General features: G+C 38.2%; 1 protein-coding gene across 1 annotated transcript; it reads left to right on the forward strand.

Annotated features, from left to right (window-relative positions):
- The first annotated feature begins 1,791 nt into the window (after window positions 1-1,791).
- LOC140616557 (MAM and LDL-receptor class A domain-containing protein 1-like) lies at window positions 1,792-14,348 on the forward strand. The gene is made up of 4 exons (XM_072797177.1): window positions 1,792-1,810; window positions 9,292-9,705; window positions 9,803-9,870; window positions 13,527-14,348. Exons 1-4 carry the CDS (start codon window positions 1,792-1,794, stop codon window positions 13,644-13,646), a joined length of 621 nt encoding a protein of 206 aa, XP_072653278.1. The 3' UTR covers window positions 13,647-14,348.
- The last annotated feature ends 3,240 nt before the right edge of the window (window positions 14,349-17,588 follow it).

Below are 17,588 nucleotides of genomic sequence, written 5' to 3' on the forward strand. Positions count from 1 at the left end.
TGGACTTGGTGAATCTTTTTGCAAACTGGGCCTTGCCTGGACCTTGTGTCTGTGGTCCCCACCTGGACCTCACCTGGATATGGTGGCTCTGGTTCCCATATGGGCCTCTCCTGGACCTGGTTCCTGTGGTTTCCTTCTGGCCTCACCTGGAACAAAACGACTCTGATCCATATTTGGGCCTCGCCTGTACCTGGTGACTCTGGTTCTTACCTGGGCATCATTGGGACCTGGTTACTCTCTTCTCAACTGTGCCTCACCTGGACCTGGTGACTCTGGTCACCATCTGGACCTCACCCTGACCTGGTGACTGTGGTCCCACTGGGCCTCACCTGGACGAGGTGACTGGTTCCCACAGAAACGTCACCTGGACCTGGTGAATCTGGTCCTCACATGGGTACCATGGGACCTGGTTACTCAGTTCCACATCGGGGCCTCACCTGGACCTAGTGATTCTCGTAACCCTCTGGGCCTCACCCTGACGTGGTAACTCTGGTCCCCACCTGGATATCACCTGGACCGGGTGACTCTGGTCCCCTCTGGGCCTCAGCTGGAGCTGCTCTCCCCCGGCGCCCCGGGATCCCACCTGGTTCCCTGCTGAGCGCCTTTCCGTCCAGGAAGAGTCGTGGGGATTGTCAACGTGCCCGCTTCCCGGGCGGGGCGCTCTCCCCGGCCTCGGCGGCTCCTCGCGGGCCCTCCCCCACCGGATTCTTTTTTATTTTATTATTTTCCTCCTTCCTGCCTTGTCAGAAGCGAAAAGCCTTCTCTCTGTAGCGTTCTTTACATCTCAGTTTGAATTTGAGGTGTTCAGGATGGTTTGAAAGTTATCTAGGGGTGTTGGTGGGGCCGGTGTGTGGAGGACCCCACTCCTTTGCATCCTGGCCCGCCCCCCGTTGCCATTGTTTCAGATGCTCAGGTCAAAGACTTCAAAATCATATGGATTCATCTTTTTTTTACATTTTGTAACTGATGCCAGTTATTTCTATCATGTCTGCCTTTAAAATATAACCAGAATGCCTCGTTTTTATCTCCTCACTACCTCCCTGGTCCAGACCATTATCATTCCTTATCGGAATTTTTGAAATCTCCTTTTCTTGCTGATGTCACCTTATTTTTATCTTTTCTCAGTACAGTAGCCATGGGGATGGGATTAAGTCAGAATTTGTTAAAGCATCCCTAATTGTTTCCAATACCTCAAAATTAAAGCCAAAAAATTAAAGTGATTGCTCTGAGTTTACCTAGTTGCCAGGTTTTCTAGGACACCTCCCTTGATCACCATCTGTGAATTTTCAACCCTAATCTGTCATGCTCTATTCCTTTCTCTTTTTTTTTGCCTTATTATCATTAAATGAATTATATATGTCTTACCTATTTCTTTTGTTTTTCAATATCTCACCTAGTATCCCTACCTTTCTCACTCACATTATTTAAATGTCATGAAGACAGAGATTTTTTTCTGTTTTCTTTTCCCCATTTTACTTTTCTGTCTTCTTAGAAGACACTATACCTGTGCCAAACATATAGTGTGTACGCAGTACATCTTTGTCAAATGAATGAAGAGTGAATGAATGAGTACTTGTTATTCTGTTGTCATAATTTCCTGTTTATAAATTTCCCATGCTAGATTTTAGGCTCCCTATTGGTGAGCACTATATATATATATATATATATATATATATATATATATATATGTATTTTATATGTATATACATAATATTTAATGTAGGATGTGTTGAGAAATGTGAAGAGTCTGAAACTTTACTTATAAGCTAGCAAGTTAGCCTGTGTAGTTCTATGGATGCTGCCAAAATAGGTGAGACTTCTGGTTCAGAGACTAAAGGATTCATTATTAATGGTGTAACACCCAGCAAAAATGTCCTGTTTGCCTTAGTTCCTCTTGCTCCCTGAGTCCCAGGAGCAGCTCAGAGGGGCCCAGGCTGATATGCATGAGAAATAGGTTATGCATCACAGCTAAGAAAGCCTGTGTTTATGGAACCCAAATCTTATAGTGGGATTCAAGCAAATGTGTCTGACCTATGTTTAAGAGGAGTACATTTTCCTTATTATATTATACAAGATAATAATTTGCCCTCTCTTATAGATGGAGTCACTACCTCTATTTTTCATGAGCATTTACTATTTTAATATCCTTAAAAGGATGGTCTGGAACAAAGGGGCAGTTAATGGCTCAGCTTATAGGACATGCAGAAACATGAGAGACCCTGGAGAATTATGTCCCAATAGTACCTCTGCTGGTCAGATTACAGGAGACCCTTAAAACCATGTGTAGAATAATGTAATTAATAATTGCTACTTCAAATGCAATAATTTTGAATGTAAAGTGTTACTGTTTGTGCATTGGTGTCCTTTAAAAGATTTCATCTATTTATTCATATAGCAGTCTTTTTGATTTCATGGTACTTTTACAAATATTTGACTATTTTATGCTTTAAATAACTAATGAATATTAACTTTTGATGAAGACTACTGTTATTTTAACATTACAACTCCAAAATTATTATAACTCCTTTTGAATGCGTGAAAAAGCCTGAAGCTCAAAGAAATACTATGAGTAGAGAACATATTCTAAAATAGTATGCATAGTTTTAATGCATTTAAAGCTTATAATAACCTCTGCTTAATCAAATCAAATAAAGTAGAACCTCAATGTACTAGAACACTCAAATAACTTTTGTCCTCCTTCATGTAACTTTCAAGGAGGGTCATGAAATCTAGCAAGAAAGAGAGATAAACAGGGAGAGTTAACCTAGTGGACTTACAGTTATCATAACTATGCCTCAGAGATATTGTGGTTTTTGTTCCAGACCACTGCAGCTAAGCAAGTATCACAATAAAATCAATTCTTTGCTTTTCCAGTGCATATAAAAATTATGTTTGCACTATACCTTAGCCTGTTAAGTGTGCAGTAGTATTATGTCTAAAGAAACAATGTACATACCTTAATTAAAAAGTACTTTATTGTTAGAAAATTCTATCATACAAATTTTCAAGGAGTCATAATTGTTTGTTGGTGGAAGGTCCTGCTTCTACGTTGATTGCTGCTGCCTGGTCTGGGTGGTAGTCACTGAAGGTTGGAGTAGTTGTGCCAATTTGCTAAAATCAGACAGCAATGAAATTTGCTACATCAATTGGCTCTTCCTTTCATGAACAGTTCTCTGTAGGATATGGTGCTATTTGATAGCATCTTACCCGCAGTACAACCTCTTTCAAAATTGGAGTCAGTCTTCTCAAAACTTGCTGCTGCTTTATCAACTAAGTTTATGTAATATTCTGAATCCCTTATTGCCATTTCAACAGTCTTTACAGATTCTTTCCCAGGAGTAGGAATAGGTTACGTCTCAAGAAATCACTTTCTTTTTTCATCCATAAGAAGCAACTCCTAATCTGTTCAAGTTTTTCCCCCCACTTTTAAAGCCATCATTTTTGGCATTAGTACTTTTTTAAAAATTTTAAGTTTTTGCTTAGATTCTAGTTGTTTAGCATGTGGTTCAATATTGGTTTCAGAAGTAGAGTACAGTGATTCATTACTAATGTATAAAATCATGTGCTCATCACAAGACAAGTGCAACCAATAATACTCATCACCCAATTCACCCATCTCCCCTCCAGCAGCCCTCAGTTTGTTCTCTGTAGCTAAGAGTCTCCTGTGGCTTGCTTCTTTTTTTGTTTTCCCTTCCCCTATGTTCATCTGTCTTATTTCTTAAATTCCACATATAACAGAGATGATATGGTATTGATCTTTTTCTAACTGACTTATTTCATCCAAGTTTTATTATGAGATTGCAGCAGTTCAGTCACAACTTCAGGTTCTACCTCTAATTCTAGTTCTCCTGCTGTTTCCACCCCATCTGCAGTTATTTCCTCCACTGAAGTCTTGAGCCCCTCAAAGTCATCCCTGGGGTTTAGAGTCAACTTCTTCCAAATTCCTATTTCTGTTGATATTTTGAATGCTTCTCACGAATCACAAATGTTCTTAATAGCATTTAGCGTGGTCAGTCCTTTCCAGAAGGCTTTCAATGGACTTTTCCCACATCCATCAGAGAAATCAGTATCTATGGCATCTATAGCTGTATGAAATGTGTTTCTTAAATATTAAGCCTTGAAAGTTGAAAATGACCACTTGATCCATGGGCTGCAGAATGGATGTTGTATTAGAGGTAGAAAAACAGCATTAATCTCACTGTACTTCTCTGTCAAAGCCCTTGGGTGCCCAGGTGCGTTGTTAGTGAGCAGTCATATTTTGAAACGAATCTTTTTTTTTTCTGAGCAGTCAGTTCAACAGTGGACTTAAAACATTCAAGAAACCATGTCATAAATAGATGTACGGTCACCTAGGCTTTGCAGTTCCATTTATAGAGCACAGATAGAAGGGATTTAGCATAATTCTGAAGGGCCCTAGGAATTTCATAACAGTAAATGAGTATTGGCTTTGGCTTAAAGTCACCAGCTGCATTAGCCCCTAACTTAGAGAGTCAGCCTGTCCTTTGATGCTTTAAAGCCAGACATTGACTTCTCTCTAGCTATGAAGGTCCTAACGTCCACTATGAGGCTGTTTAATCTACATTGAAAATCTGCGGTTCAGTGTGGCTGCCTTCATTAATTCTCTTTGCTACAACTTCTGGATACCTTGCTGCAGCTTCTGCATCAGCACTTGCTGCTTCACCTTGCACTTTTATGTCATAGAGATGGCTTCTTTCCTTAAACCTCATGAACTAACCTCTGCTAGCTCAGACTTTTCTTCTGCAGCTCAACTAATTAATTATTAGGACTTTTTTTTTTTTCAGAACAGTTTTCAAGTCACAGAAAAGTTGAGGAAAAAGTAGAGATTTCCCACATACCTCTCCTGCCCTAAACACACACACACACACACACACACACAGAGACAGACAGAGAGAGAGAGAGAGAGAGCGTCTCCTACATCAGATTTCCCAGCGGGCAGGGGAGGGGGGCATTTGTCACAACTGATGAATCGACACTGATACATCATAATTACTCAAAGCCCATTATGATCCACTCTTGGTGTGATACATTCTGTGGGTTTGGAAGAATGTGTGGTAAAATCTATTTGTCAATATGGTATCATACAAAGTATTTTCATGACATTGCTCTTGTATTGTGTGATGAATCACCTCATCAGCCTTCCCCCCCACCTCTAAATTCTGGCAACCACTCCTCCTTTTACTCTTTTCATATTTTTGCCTTTTCCAGAATGTTAAATAGTTGAAAGCCTACAGTATGGAGCCTTTTCAGCCTGGTTTCTTTCACTTAGTAACATGCATTTAAGTTTCCTCCATGGCTTTTCATGGATTGATAGCTCATTTATTTTTAGTGCTGAATAACACTCCACTGTCTGGGTATAGTACGGTTTGTCCATTCACCTATTGAGGGACTGTTTTTTTTTTTTTTTTTTTTTTTTTTGCTTCCATGTTTTGGCAGTTAGGAATTGCCATGTACAGTTTTTTGTGTGGATGTGTTTTGGGCTCCTTTGGGTATATATCAAAGAGTACCCTTCTTTAAATTTTTAAGTCTTTGCATGAGACCCAAATTATCAGCTCCAGTGCTTTGCTCATTTCATGTTTATTTCTTATACATGATTCTCTGTAGGAATCATCTCAAACCATCAAAGAAGTTCTAACAGTGAGTCTGATACAAGACCATCTGATTCTGTATCCATCACCCTGCCAAGGTTCCTTGGCTCCTACATAAATTTAATTTCTTCTCTCCTAGTGAAAAGCTCTCAACGTGACAGTGATAGTGTAGGGTGATGGACCTGTGTGTCTTTCTACCAAATATCCCCTAACATCCTTTCCTTGGGGGTAGCTACTATAATTATATTTATATAACTAATAGTGGCAACAAGAGTAATTTTACTGAAAATAATTAAAAGCTGCTATAGAGTCACTAGGTTTTTTACTCATATCCATAGAAATAGAAATAGACAAATAAGTTTTAGAAACTTTATGTCAGGGACACCTGGGTGGGTCAGTGGTTGAGCGTCCACCTCTGGCTCAGGGCATGATCCTGGGGTCTGGGATCGAGTCCTGCATCAGGCTCCTGTGGGAATCTTGCTTCTCCCTCTGCCTACGTCTCTGCCTCTCTCTGTCTCTCTCATGAATAAATAAATAATATCTTAAAAAATTAAAAAAGAAACTATGTCAACAGTTATCCTATGATGAGCATAACAGCTTCTAGCACAAAGCTTGGTATACAATAAACCCTGAAGTAGTGATAACTATGATTCTTGCAAATTATGCTGTTTCTGATAATGATGATAATTAAGAAAGTCAATAGTGAGGCTCCAGAAAAGTGAACAATCTTTGAACCTCAATTGTTAAAATTTACCCAGAATATTATATCTCTAAGTCAGAAAAGACTGTTTTTTTAAGATTATTTATTCATTTATTTACGAACAACACTTAGAGAGAGACAGAGACTTAGGCAGAGGAAGAAGCAGGCTCCTTGCAGGGAACCCAATGTGGGACTCAATCCTGGACCCTGGGATCACGACCTGAACTGATGGCAGTTGCTTAACTGATGAGCCACCCAGGCGTCCCGACATACAGAATTTTTAATAGCTGTTCTTATGAAGTGTATATTTGGTTAACAGCTAGCTAAATTAATTTCAGCTGGTTTATTACATCTCTGAACAGCTGAGGTGAGTTTTTATTTTTTTTATTTTTTTTTTGAGGTGAGTTTTTAAAATGTGTATAGAAATCTAAATATTTGGGAACACAGTATATTAGATAGGCGTATTTAAATTTTAGCAGCAAAGCATCTGTTAAAAATTGCTGTCTTTGATGGATCTTATCTAATAAAACTAGAAAATTGCCACAGTGGTTTCTGAAATTTTACCACCATTAGTATATTCATTTATTTCTACATTGGTATCTTCTTGGATAGCAGACAATAGACAATAAGGCTCCCTTTCCAGGTAACTATGTGTGATAGCTATTCCATAGTAGCAATAACTTGTTTTCTTTCTGTATTTTCATAAAAGAACTCCTGGATCTTTTTTTTTTAAGATTTTATTTATTCATGAGAGACAGAGAGGCAGAGACATAGGCAGAGGGAGAAGCAGGCTCCCTGCAGGAACCTAATGTGGGACTTGATCTCTGGACCTGAGATCATGCCCTGAGCCGAAGGCAGATGCTCAACCACTGAGCCATTCAGGTGTCCCCCTTTGTTTTTTTTTAATTGTCTGAAAAAGGAATCAAAAGCATTACTTTCTCAGGGATTGAAATGGCAACTACATACTTTGAAACCACTGAAATCTAGGTATATTTATGAGTTATTTATATATTATGTATTTATAAACAGAGATGGCCTATAAAAATGTAGTTTTAAATATTCTTAGTATTTTTCCCCTAACTTGTCATAATTATCATTGGAGTGAAAAATCTTTGGATTTCAATCCATTTACATAGTTTCCTAACTCTATGACCTTAGTTAGATTAATAACTTCCCTGAACTTTCCTTTCTTCCTTGGGCTATTGTGAAAGTTGGATCTATATAAAGTGTTTAGTACAGGGTCTATGACATAGGTATCTATTAAATATTAGCTATAATTCATACTATTATTATAACTTCTCAGTCCTGACTTTCTCTTCCTCTTTTCTAATGGCTTTGTGGAAATTAACTATTTCTTACCTATTTCCTGAAAAGTGGGTCAAATTATTCTGCCCTATAAATATTATGCAATGCATATAATACTTTGGGAAATATTAAGCTCTACAAAATTGGTGGTGAACGTAATATTAATTATAATAATCTTGGTTTTTCAAATTTTAATCTTTTTGAAGTAGCTACTTTTCATATTTTAGTATAAAATAATCTGTAGGAACAATGAAGTCTTCCAAATAATGTCATAGTGGCAGAGAAATAACATGAGTATCGAATAAATTAGGTAGACCTTGGCAATTCTATACTCAATATAGCTGAATAATGCTGTTTCTTTGAAAAATTATTTGGTAAAAATGTAACTTCTTAAATTGATAATTCTGCTTTATTAATTTTTCAGTATGGAAAGCACAACTCTGGTTTTTAGTTCTTTCAGATCAGATAGGATCCATTTTTTCCTCAAATGTATCCTTTAATGTACTTAGAGAAGTATAACAAGGTGATTTCAGTTGAGCTTTACGATTCTAAACTATATGAATACTCCGGAGAGCCATCCTAGGAGTCACATTTTGTTTTTCAGGCTCCAAATGTGACTTTGAAGCAGATAGCTGTGGTTGGTTTGAGCAATTAGTCGTGACCATTTTGATTGGGTATGGAACTCTAGAAGTAACCTTTCGGCTGAATTTGAGCAACAGGCTCCACCTAGGGATCATACTCCCAACACAACTGAAGGTAATAAGCAAGGAGAGGCTTTTGTTCACCCTTGGTCAGGCCTGTTAAGAGAAAGATAAGCATTTAAAGCTCTATGTTACTGCAACAAATAGTGTGACAAATAGCTAAATAGTGTCAATTACGTTTATGTTGTTAGTGTGAAATGACTCCTTTAAGGGTGGTGGGGAAGGAGTATAGATATGCTTTTGGCTGAATTCACTTAAATTAACTTTTTGCATGATTTTCAACCTGGAGGTAGATACTAGTTTAGTTTTCATAAGAGCAAATTTGACTCATCATATTTATTGATTTTTGATTGTATAGTCTTAATTTTAGTCAGACACAGAGCTTAGTACAAGGTTAAGAGGCAGGTGCCTCAACTCAGTCGGCTAACTTACAATTTGTATTTGTATCTCAATAGGGCATTTTACGTTCATTCTGAAGAAAGCAGAAGCTTGTCACAAGTTGCCAAACTCCAGAGCCCAACGTTTAGCCAGGCAGGACCTGGATGCATACTTTCCTTCTGGTAAATACTAAAAACTGTGGTCAGCTACCCCAGCAACCCGGTGGTTGCAGGTGTACTTCTGCATTTGTTAGACTTTATGATTTGCCCTTGGTTTGCCTTTAAAAATAGGTACTGTTATATTTATACAATTAGCATTTTACTTAGAAGCACATTATCAGTATTTGTTGTGTTCTTTCTTTAGATGAAAGAGACTCTTTCCCTCCAACAGTGGATTATAATTTAATTAACTCTGCCTCCTCTGTTCTAGATGGAACTCCTTGAGAAAGGCTCCCAGGGTCCTGGAGCCAGAGTATGCACCTCAGCAGATAAGCTCTCGCATATGAGCAGCAATGATTACTGCAAGAAATAAAGGCGTCCATTGTAGCTAATTATTAATCAACGGTTGACTGAGTGGAAGAGCCTATAAGTTAAATATTTAGTCTATGCAATAAATCATTTCCATTCCTTGTGTTTGTTCTTTTTCAGGTTTTATGACCATGGTCTGTCAGTGGGAGCAGCTGAGCTACAGCTACATGTGGAAGATTCCAATGACTCTACAGTACTCTGGAGAGTATTGTGTAACCAGGGCAACCAGTGGTCACAGGCCACTATTCAGCTTGGACGCCTTACTCAGCCCTTCCATTTGTCACTAGATAAAGTCAGTCTTGGCATTTATGACGGAGTCTCAGCTATTGATGACATCAGATTTGAAAATTGTACCCTTTCTCTTCCTGCAGAGAGCTGTGAAGAGCCGGACTTTTTCTGGTGTCGACGCAGCAAGGCTTGCATAGAAAAACTTCTGTTATGTGATTTGGTAGATGATTGTGGTGATCATACTGATGAGGTTGACTGTGGTAAGTGCTTTGTTGTTGTTGTTGTTGTTATTATTATTATTATTTTGGTCCATCGTATTTTTACAGTGGAGATCTTGATTTGTTCACTGTTTTCTAGCCAATCAAGGCAAAGACAGGAAGCATTGTTCCAGAGTTGACGACCGTGATGAGTGGTTGATTAATCAGGTAACCGATATTTGTTATGTGGACTTATTAACTAGATACTATAGATAAAGTGCTAACCACAATGACTGAGTTTCAGATCTCATGGAATTTACAGTCTAATTGAGAAGTAGATATTATTCAAATATTGTTTTAAAAATACAAACTAGGGATCCCTGGGTGGCGCAGCGGTTTGGCGCCTGCCTTTGGCCCAGGGCGCAATCCTGGAGACCCGGGATCGAATCCCACATCGGGCTCCCGGTGCATGGAGCCTGCTTCTCCCTCTGCCTGTGTCTCTGCCTCTCTCTCTCTCTCTGTGAGACTATCATAAATAAATAAAAAAATTAAAAAAAAATACAAACTGGAAGCTTTGATGGGAGATATGGAGAGGAGTGCGGTGACTTTATAATAATGGTATTAAACTTTCTAAAGGAGATGACTTAGCTGAGATCTGAAAATAAAAAAGTCAAAGCATATATATGCAAAAGCCCTGATATGTGACCGTGTAGCAGATGGAGGCCAGCCAGTGCGGTAGGAGCGAGGAGGTGAAGGAGAGATAGGGTGCAGTATAAGGACAGAAATGTGAAGGAGGCCAGATTTGCAGATATTTATAGTCTATATTAGGAAAGTTTTTCTTCATTTGAGGGTTTTTAAGAAGGAAAGTGGTATAATAAAATTGGCATATTAAAACATGTCAGTGTAGATACAGAGTGATAAGTGGATTGGAGGAGAGTGGATTTGGGAGACCCATCATGAGGCCATTGCGATAATCCACTGAGGAGGGGTGGGCAGCCTGTATCACAGCGGCAGTGATGGAGATGGAGGGACTGATGTTTGGGGAAATACTTAGGAGGGACATTTGATGATGTTTTGGCTATAGGGAGCAGGGAGTGCTGTGTCAAAGGTAAGTCTTGAGTTTCTGGTTTAAATTACCAGAAAGTTTATGGTATCTGATGATTGTATATATTTTATAATTTAATAAACCTAGCACCAGGTAGTGCCCATTGCACTTGCTCCTGAAAATGAATCAGAAGCTTATAGCTGTTTTTTACTTCAATTACAAAATCAATCAGAAAAAGAATTTGCATCTTTCTTTGTCCAGAAATAGCAACAATTCTTAAAATTCAAGCTATATGCCTATTACATTGAGAGGCTAATTATAAACCAAAGTGAAGCCATAAAATGCTTGGTGCATCATAGGAAACACTGCATTAAGAAATTTCCATATAAATTATTGTACAGCATGCTGCATATATGTGATCTTTGATACAGTCAGGTGGATTGAAGTCAGAATTACCATGCATCTCATTACACAACTAATTCTTTGAGTGGATATGAATAAAGTTGATAATTTAGACAATGGCTAACATAAGAAGTGTAACTTGTCCCCAAGGTAATTTATTTTTGCGGCTTTAGAAAGCTTTTTCATCTTTCTGAAGCTCTCCGAAGCCCACTCCTCAAAAAAAAAAAAAAAAAAAAAGCAAATTATCCTTAAAACTACTATTAACTTAGAATGGAGTTATGTCAGTACAACTATAATAATCAAAATACTACTTGTGACTAAATATTAGTGAAAGAGAACAGTAGTGGTATCAGAGTGTCAGTTTCTCTCGCAGCTTTCCATATAAATGTGTTCCTGGATTCCATAGAAAGCATTAGGCATCCAGAAATCTATGTTTTATTTCCTAAATCTTCCTACATTTAGAGATAGGGTTTTTTTATTTGAAGGTGGAGCTACGTGCATTCCCTTTCAAAATAGAGATTGAACATACAGTCAATATGAAGACAGGCAATATCAAAATCTGTTGGCTTTAGTGCCAGTTTTATGTCAAAAAACTTAGCAGCTTGACATTCTCCTTCTGCTCCACAGCCAAAGATTGACACCCGGAGAGTATGCTGTGGGTCCTCAGTTCACGTCACAGCTGGGCTTGATTAGTCACAAGTGAGGAAATATCAAACAAAAGCTCATCTCCCATTTGACATTTACTCACTGGGCTCCCATCATTAGTTCTAAGCTCCTGTTCTGTGGTTTTCAAAGACAGATGATTTGTTCTAGCCCGGCTGCATTTATCCACATTTGCTTATATTTATTGTTTCAGAATATTTATTCCCCTTTGGCACCAAGTGCATTTACTAAGATGAATAGTGAAAGGACAGCTGACATTTATATGTTTAAAAAATATTAACTTCGGTGAATGAAGCTAAAATGTAAAACTATGCATTAATTCTAACTCCTGTTCCTTCTACCCAAATAATGTTAAATGTTTTTATTCTAAAAACAAATCCTTGTTGTCAACAAAATGTTCACATCCTGAAAATGACTACATTACTATATTCTGGAAATTGTGGTAGATAAGCTAGGTGACGAGGGGCTAGTCAATCCTTTATAAGTGCTTTGAATTTTTCTAGTGCCTGGAAGGAGTTTTAAGCTTAAAAGCTCCAGCTCAAAGGAGCTGCAATCCAGTGAGAAGAAAAGACTGCCTCTCAGGAGATGCTGTCAAGAGCCCGCAGCACAACAGGAGGCATAAATAGAGAAGGAGAGAGGAGTGAGGTGTATAAGGCAAGTGGGGAAGGTGGTGTATGCTAAGAAAAGGCTGGCCAGGGACAAACAGGAAGTTAATTTAACTTGGGAAAGGTAAAGCTTGAAAGAAGAGCTTAGATTTCAGTTTGGATTAAATGAGCATGTATGTACAGGAAGAAAATGATAAATTGCCATGGAAGGCAGAAGAATGGTCTTTCTGGCACTGATGGAGGGAAATGTGGAATTGGGGCAAGATGAAACCAAAGGGAGGAGTTTTTCAGCCTGAGGTCTGGAAAATGCTGGCATCAGGATCATGTTGAGTACTTGTTAAAAATATGGATTGCTCGGTCCCCCATATCTAACCAGGTAGTGCTGGTATGGAGCTTCGCCATGGAGCAAGCAATTATGCTGTACACATCAGGTGATTCTGAAAGATTGGACTCTATTAAAGTATGACTCTTCAGTTCTGCATGTTAGAATCGCCAAGGGAGATAATGAATTATCTTGATGTTTAACCGCACTATTTGTGGCAGTTCAGTCAACATCTCTGGGGGGGCTGGGGTGGCTCAGTTGGTTCAGCATCCAACTCTTGATTTCGGCTCAGGTCATAATCTCAGGGTTGTGAGACTGAGCCCCTGTAGGGCTCTGTGCTCAGTGGAGAGCCTGCTTGAGATTATCTCTCCCTCTGTCCCCTGACCCCCCTTTTCTCTCTCTAAAATAAATAAATCTTTAAAAAAATAAATCAACATCCCTCAAGATAAGTTCTGGAACTTCATGTTTTTTGTTTTGTTTTGATTTTTAACATTCACTGGTGATTGGGACATTTGGCTAAGGTTGAAATCGACTGAGCCAGAAGTTTATAGTATTGAGTCAGCCATGGTGCCCTCATCATTTGCATAAAGTTATAGTGCTGGAAATGGTGAAGGATGGGTATAAAAGGCATTTGGAAAATAATGGCTGAAGTAATGCCCCCCCCAGTCTATAAAATATTATTACTTGATATAAATCTGGGATTTATTCACTTTTTAAAAACTTTTAGTGTCACATTTAAAAAACATTAAAATCATTAACCTTGGCAGGAGCCAAATATCAACAAGTATTCTTAATCATGTTTTTTGTCCTTAATTATTTTTTTGTTGTTATTTCATGCCAATTTCAGTACCTGAGTTCCAATGTAACTTTGAAAATGGAATCTGTAACTGGGAACAAGATACAGAAGACGACGTTGATTGGACCAGGAAGCACGGTCCAACTTCAACACTTAATACAGGGCCAATGAAGGCTCATACCTTGGGCACAGCTAAAGGACACTATCTCTACATAGAATCTTTGGAGCCACAGGTTTCCCAAAACAGAGCTACTTTACTCAGCCCTGTCCTCAATGCCACCGATGCAGGGGGCTGCACCTTCCGCTTATATTACCACATGTGTGGAAAGCATATTTATAGGCTGGCCATCTACCAGAGAGTTTGGAGTAACACAAGAGACAGCTGCTGTGGCAGATATTTGGGAATCAAGGCAACAGATGGATAAGGAAACGCCTCAATCTTTCCAGCAGGAAGCCTTTTCAGGTATAGATAATGGCTTTCGTAATGTGTATTTAAGATGCATTCAGAATGTCTAAAGAATATGAAAGATCACTATATCCTTGAATTAAAAGCCAGTGGAATTTGGTCAGAGTTATTTGGAAGTACATTTATCATGCAATTAAGGTTGTGCCAAAGCATGTTAAGTTGCTTTCCTCTTTGACTACCCCCAATAATCTGTGATTAAAATTTCTAAAGGTGGACACATGGCATTGGCAGCAGCTACAGGTCCCTCTGACTTTAAGTCATTTTTCTCTTGAAATAAAAAATCTGGAGGGAAAAAGAGTTTTGCGCAATATATGGTACTCTGCCAAATGTTCAGGTTCTAAAATCTGTGATTTTTAAATATTCCATCAGACTTTTCCACCTTTTATAGGTAAGCAGCAGAAATTCGAGAAGGGTGCATGCTGTGTTGGAGAATCACACAGCTACTCTGGGGCAGAGCCAGAGGTCTAGCTAGGTCTCCTCACTCCTGCTGAAATATTCTTTACTGTGATTCTCACCTACCTTCTCTACCTTTTCTAAAAGGAAAACTTGGGGGCAGCCCGGATAGCTCAGCGGTTTAGCGCTGCCTTCAGCCCAGGGGCTGATCTGGAGTCCCGAGATCGAGTCCCACCTCAGGCTCCCCGTGAGGAGCCTACTTCTCCCTCTGCCTGTGTCTCTGCCTCTCTCTCTCTCTCTCCTCTCTGTGTTTCTCATGAATAAATGAATAAAATCTTAAAAAAATAAATAAAAGAAAAACTTGGAATGGTGGGTTTAAATGCTTACGTGGCTTTTAAGATTTTATGAAGGCAATTTCTATTATCTCTTGGATTCCCTTAGCAATTCCCTGAAGTGGGTAAGTCAGGATCTTTTTTTATCAGTTTTACAAATATGAATAAAACATTTGGAGAGGTTGTTATTTATATCTGGCCAAATAGATGGTGCACAGCAGGATGGGGGCTTGGAATGGAATCTGCAGTTTCCAATTAATTCACATTCATTCCCTTTCTAATATATCATACAGCCTGTCATGTGTAGGAGGGTCGAATATTCTTTTTCTCTTTGCTCCAATAGATCTATATGTAATATACAGGGAGGAACTCCTTACCACTCCTGGCTAAACTTTTTTTTTTACATGTACTGAATTTCTCTGTTCCCTTATTTAAAGCGCTGTTTCAACCTAAATATCTTGAGAGCCATGATAGAGGGGCATCTGGGTGGCTGCATCAGTTAAGCATCTGCCTTGGGCTCGGGCCATGATCTCAGGTCCTGGGATCCAGCCCTGCATTGGGCTCCCGCTCACTAAGAAGCCTGCTTCTGCCTCTGCCTGCCACTCCTCTTGCTTATGCTCTCTTTCTCTGTGTCAGATAAATAAATAAAAGCTTTTTAAAAAGCCATCATAGATATACTTTGTATATGACTCACTAAAGAATACATTGAAATGGGTGATTTGTCCAGATAGACACAGGCGGAAATTATGAGAACTAGTCTGCTATATGTGGAGTGTTATTTTGCTGTTCAGCCATGTGGCAGGTGCATGTAATCACAAGAAATGAAATGGAAGGAAGGTTCTTCGACTTTTATTTAATAATGGATCACCCACTTCAAATTTAATCAGATGAATTGTAAGTTGGGTCAAACTAGTATCCTTCTGATATTTACTCAAGAGTTGGTTGCCAGGAGAAAATCACCTTGGCAAGGGAGCTGTTTCACATTCAGATGAACAGAGAACTAACCAAGGAATCCTTTAGTTATGAATCAAAAATATAGAAATTGGTGTGTGGAACCAATTTTGGGTTATACATGCAGTACTCTGTTTTTATCCAATGGTTCTTCTAGGCTTTATTTTTTTCCAATGACATTCAGGCTTGAGAAGGTAAAATCAGATTGTGCTTGTGGTGTAGTTAAGATAATAAAAATTGGGTCCAATTTCAGCGACCAGAGATATTCCTTCATTGAATAATAAGTATACAGAGTTGTGGTGAGAGCAGAAATAACCAAGATTTTACTTAGCTGTGATATTGTAGGTGAAATTAGCTAGTGTCAGTCCAGCAGGTAATGTGCTCATTAAATGTTTGTTTAAAAGAAAAATCCAAGGATTTTTCAGGAGCTATGTATGTATATATAGTTGACACACAAGGTTACATTAGCTTCAGGTGTACAACATAGTGATTCAACAAGACTATATATATATATATATGTTTTTTATAAATATAAATATATATATATATTTTTTAAGACCATATATTATACTATGTTCACCACAAGTGTAGCTACGGCCTGTCCTGACACACTGCTCTTACACCATCTTTAACTGTATTCTTCACGCTGGGCATTCATTCTTATGGCCTACTCATTCAATAACTAGAAGTCTATATCTCACACTTCCCTTCACCATTTTGCCCAACACCCCACACTCCTCTCCTGTGACAACCACCAGTTAGTGGTCCGGATTTATGCATCTCATTTTGCTTTTTGTTTGTTTACTCATTTTTAAAAACTTCCACTTAAGTATTTGTCTGAGGTATTTCACTTCACACAATACCCTCTAGGTTAATCCATGTTTTCTCAAATGGCACACCTCCTCCTTTTTATGGCTATATAATATTCCGTGTGTGTGTGTATGTATATACATAATACTTTCTAATCCATTTGTCTATTGATGGGCATTTAGTTTGCTTCCAAATCTTGACTATCACAAATAATGCTGTGGTAAACATATGGGTGCATACATCTTTTCAAATTAGTGTTTTTGTGTTTTGGGGGTAAATAATAGTGCATTATTGGATCATAAGATATTTCTACTTTTAAGCTTTTGAGCAACCTCCATACTCTTTCCACAGTGGCTGCTCCTCTTGCATTCCCACCAACAGTGCAAGAGGGTTCCTTTTTCTATATGTCCTGCTAAAACTTTTTGTATCTTGTATTTTTGGTTTTAGCCATTCTGACAGGTTTATAATGATATCTCATTGTGGTTCTAATTTGCGTTTCCCTGATAATTAGTGATGTTGAACATATTTTCATGTGTCTGTTGGCCATCTATATGTATTTGGAGAAATGTATGTATGTCATTTGCCCATTTTTTAATTGGATTGTTTGGCTTTTTTGGTATTAAGTTGTATAAATTCCTTATATATTTTGGATATTAATACTTTATTACATATATCATTTGTAAATATCTTCTCCCATTCAGTAGGTTGTCATTTTGTTTTGTTGATAATTATATTTGCTGTGTAAAAGCTTTTTATTTTGACATAGTCCCAATAGTTTATTTTTGATGTTGTTTCTTTGTCTCAGCAGACATATCTAGAAAAATAGTGCTATGGCTGATGCCAGGGAAATTACTGCCTGTGCTCTCTTCTAGGGTTTTTATGGTTTCAGGTCTTATGTTGAGTTCTTTAATCCATTTTGAGTTTGTGTGTGGTGTTAAAAAGTGGTCTAATTTCCTTCTTTTTCATGTAGCTATCCAATTTTCACAGCACCATTTATCGAAGGACTATCTTTTCTCCATTGCATATTCTTGCCTCTTTATTCATAGATTAATTGACCATTTAATCCTATGTTTGTTTCTGAACTCTCTCTTTTGTTCTTTTGATTTATGTGTTGATTTTTTGTACCAGTACCATAGTTTTTTTATTAGTACAGTTTTGCAA

Source organism: Canis lupus, chromosome 24 (genome assembly GCF_048164855.1).
Source record: "Canis lupus baileyi chromosome 24, mCanLup2.hap1, whole genome shotgun sequence".
NCBI classification, from domain to species: Eukaryota; Metazoa; Chordata; class Mammalia; order Carnivora; family Canidae; genus Canis; species Canis lupus.

Coding starts and splice junctions, on each gene's coding strand:
- LOC140616557 (XM_072797177.1), top strand. Junction 9,706..9,802: donor TACTGATGAGGTTGACTGTG/GTAAGTGCTTTG, acceptor ACTGTTTTCTAG/CCAATCAAGGCAAAGACAGG. Junction 9,871..13,526: donor ATGAGTGGTTGATTAATCAG/GTAACCGATATT, acceptor TGCCAATTTCAG/TACCTGAGTTCCAATGTAAC.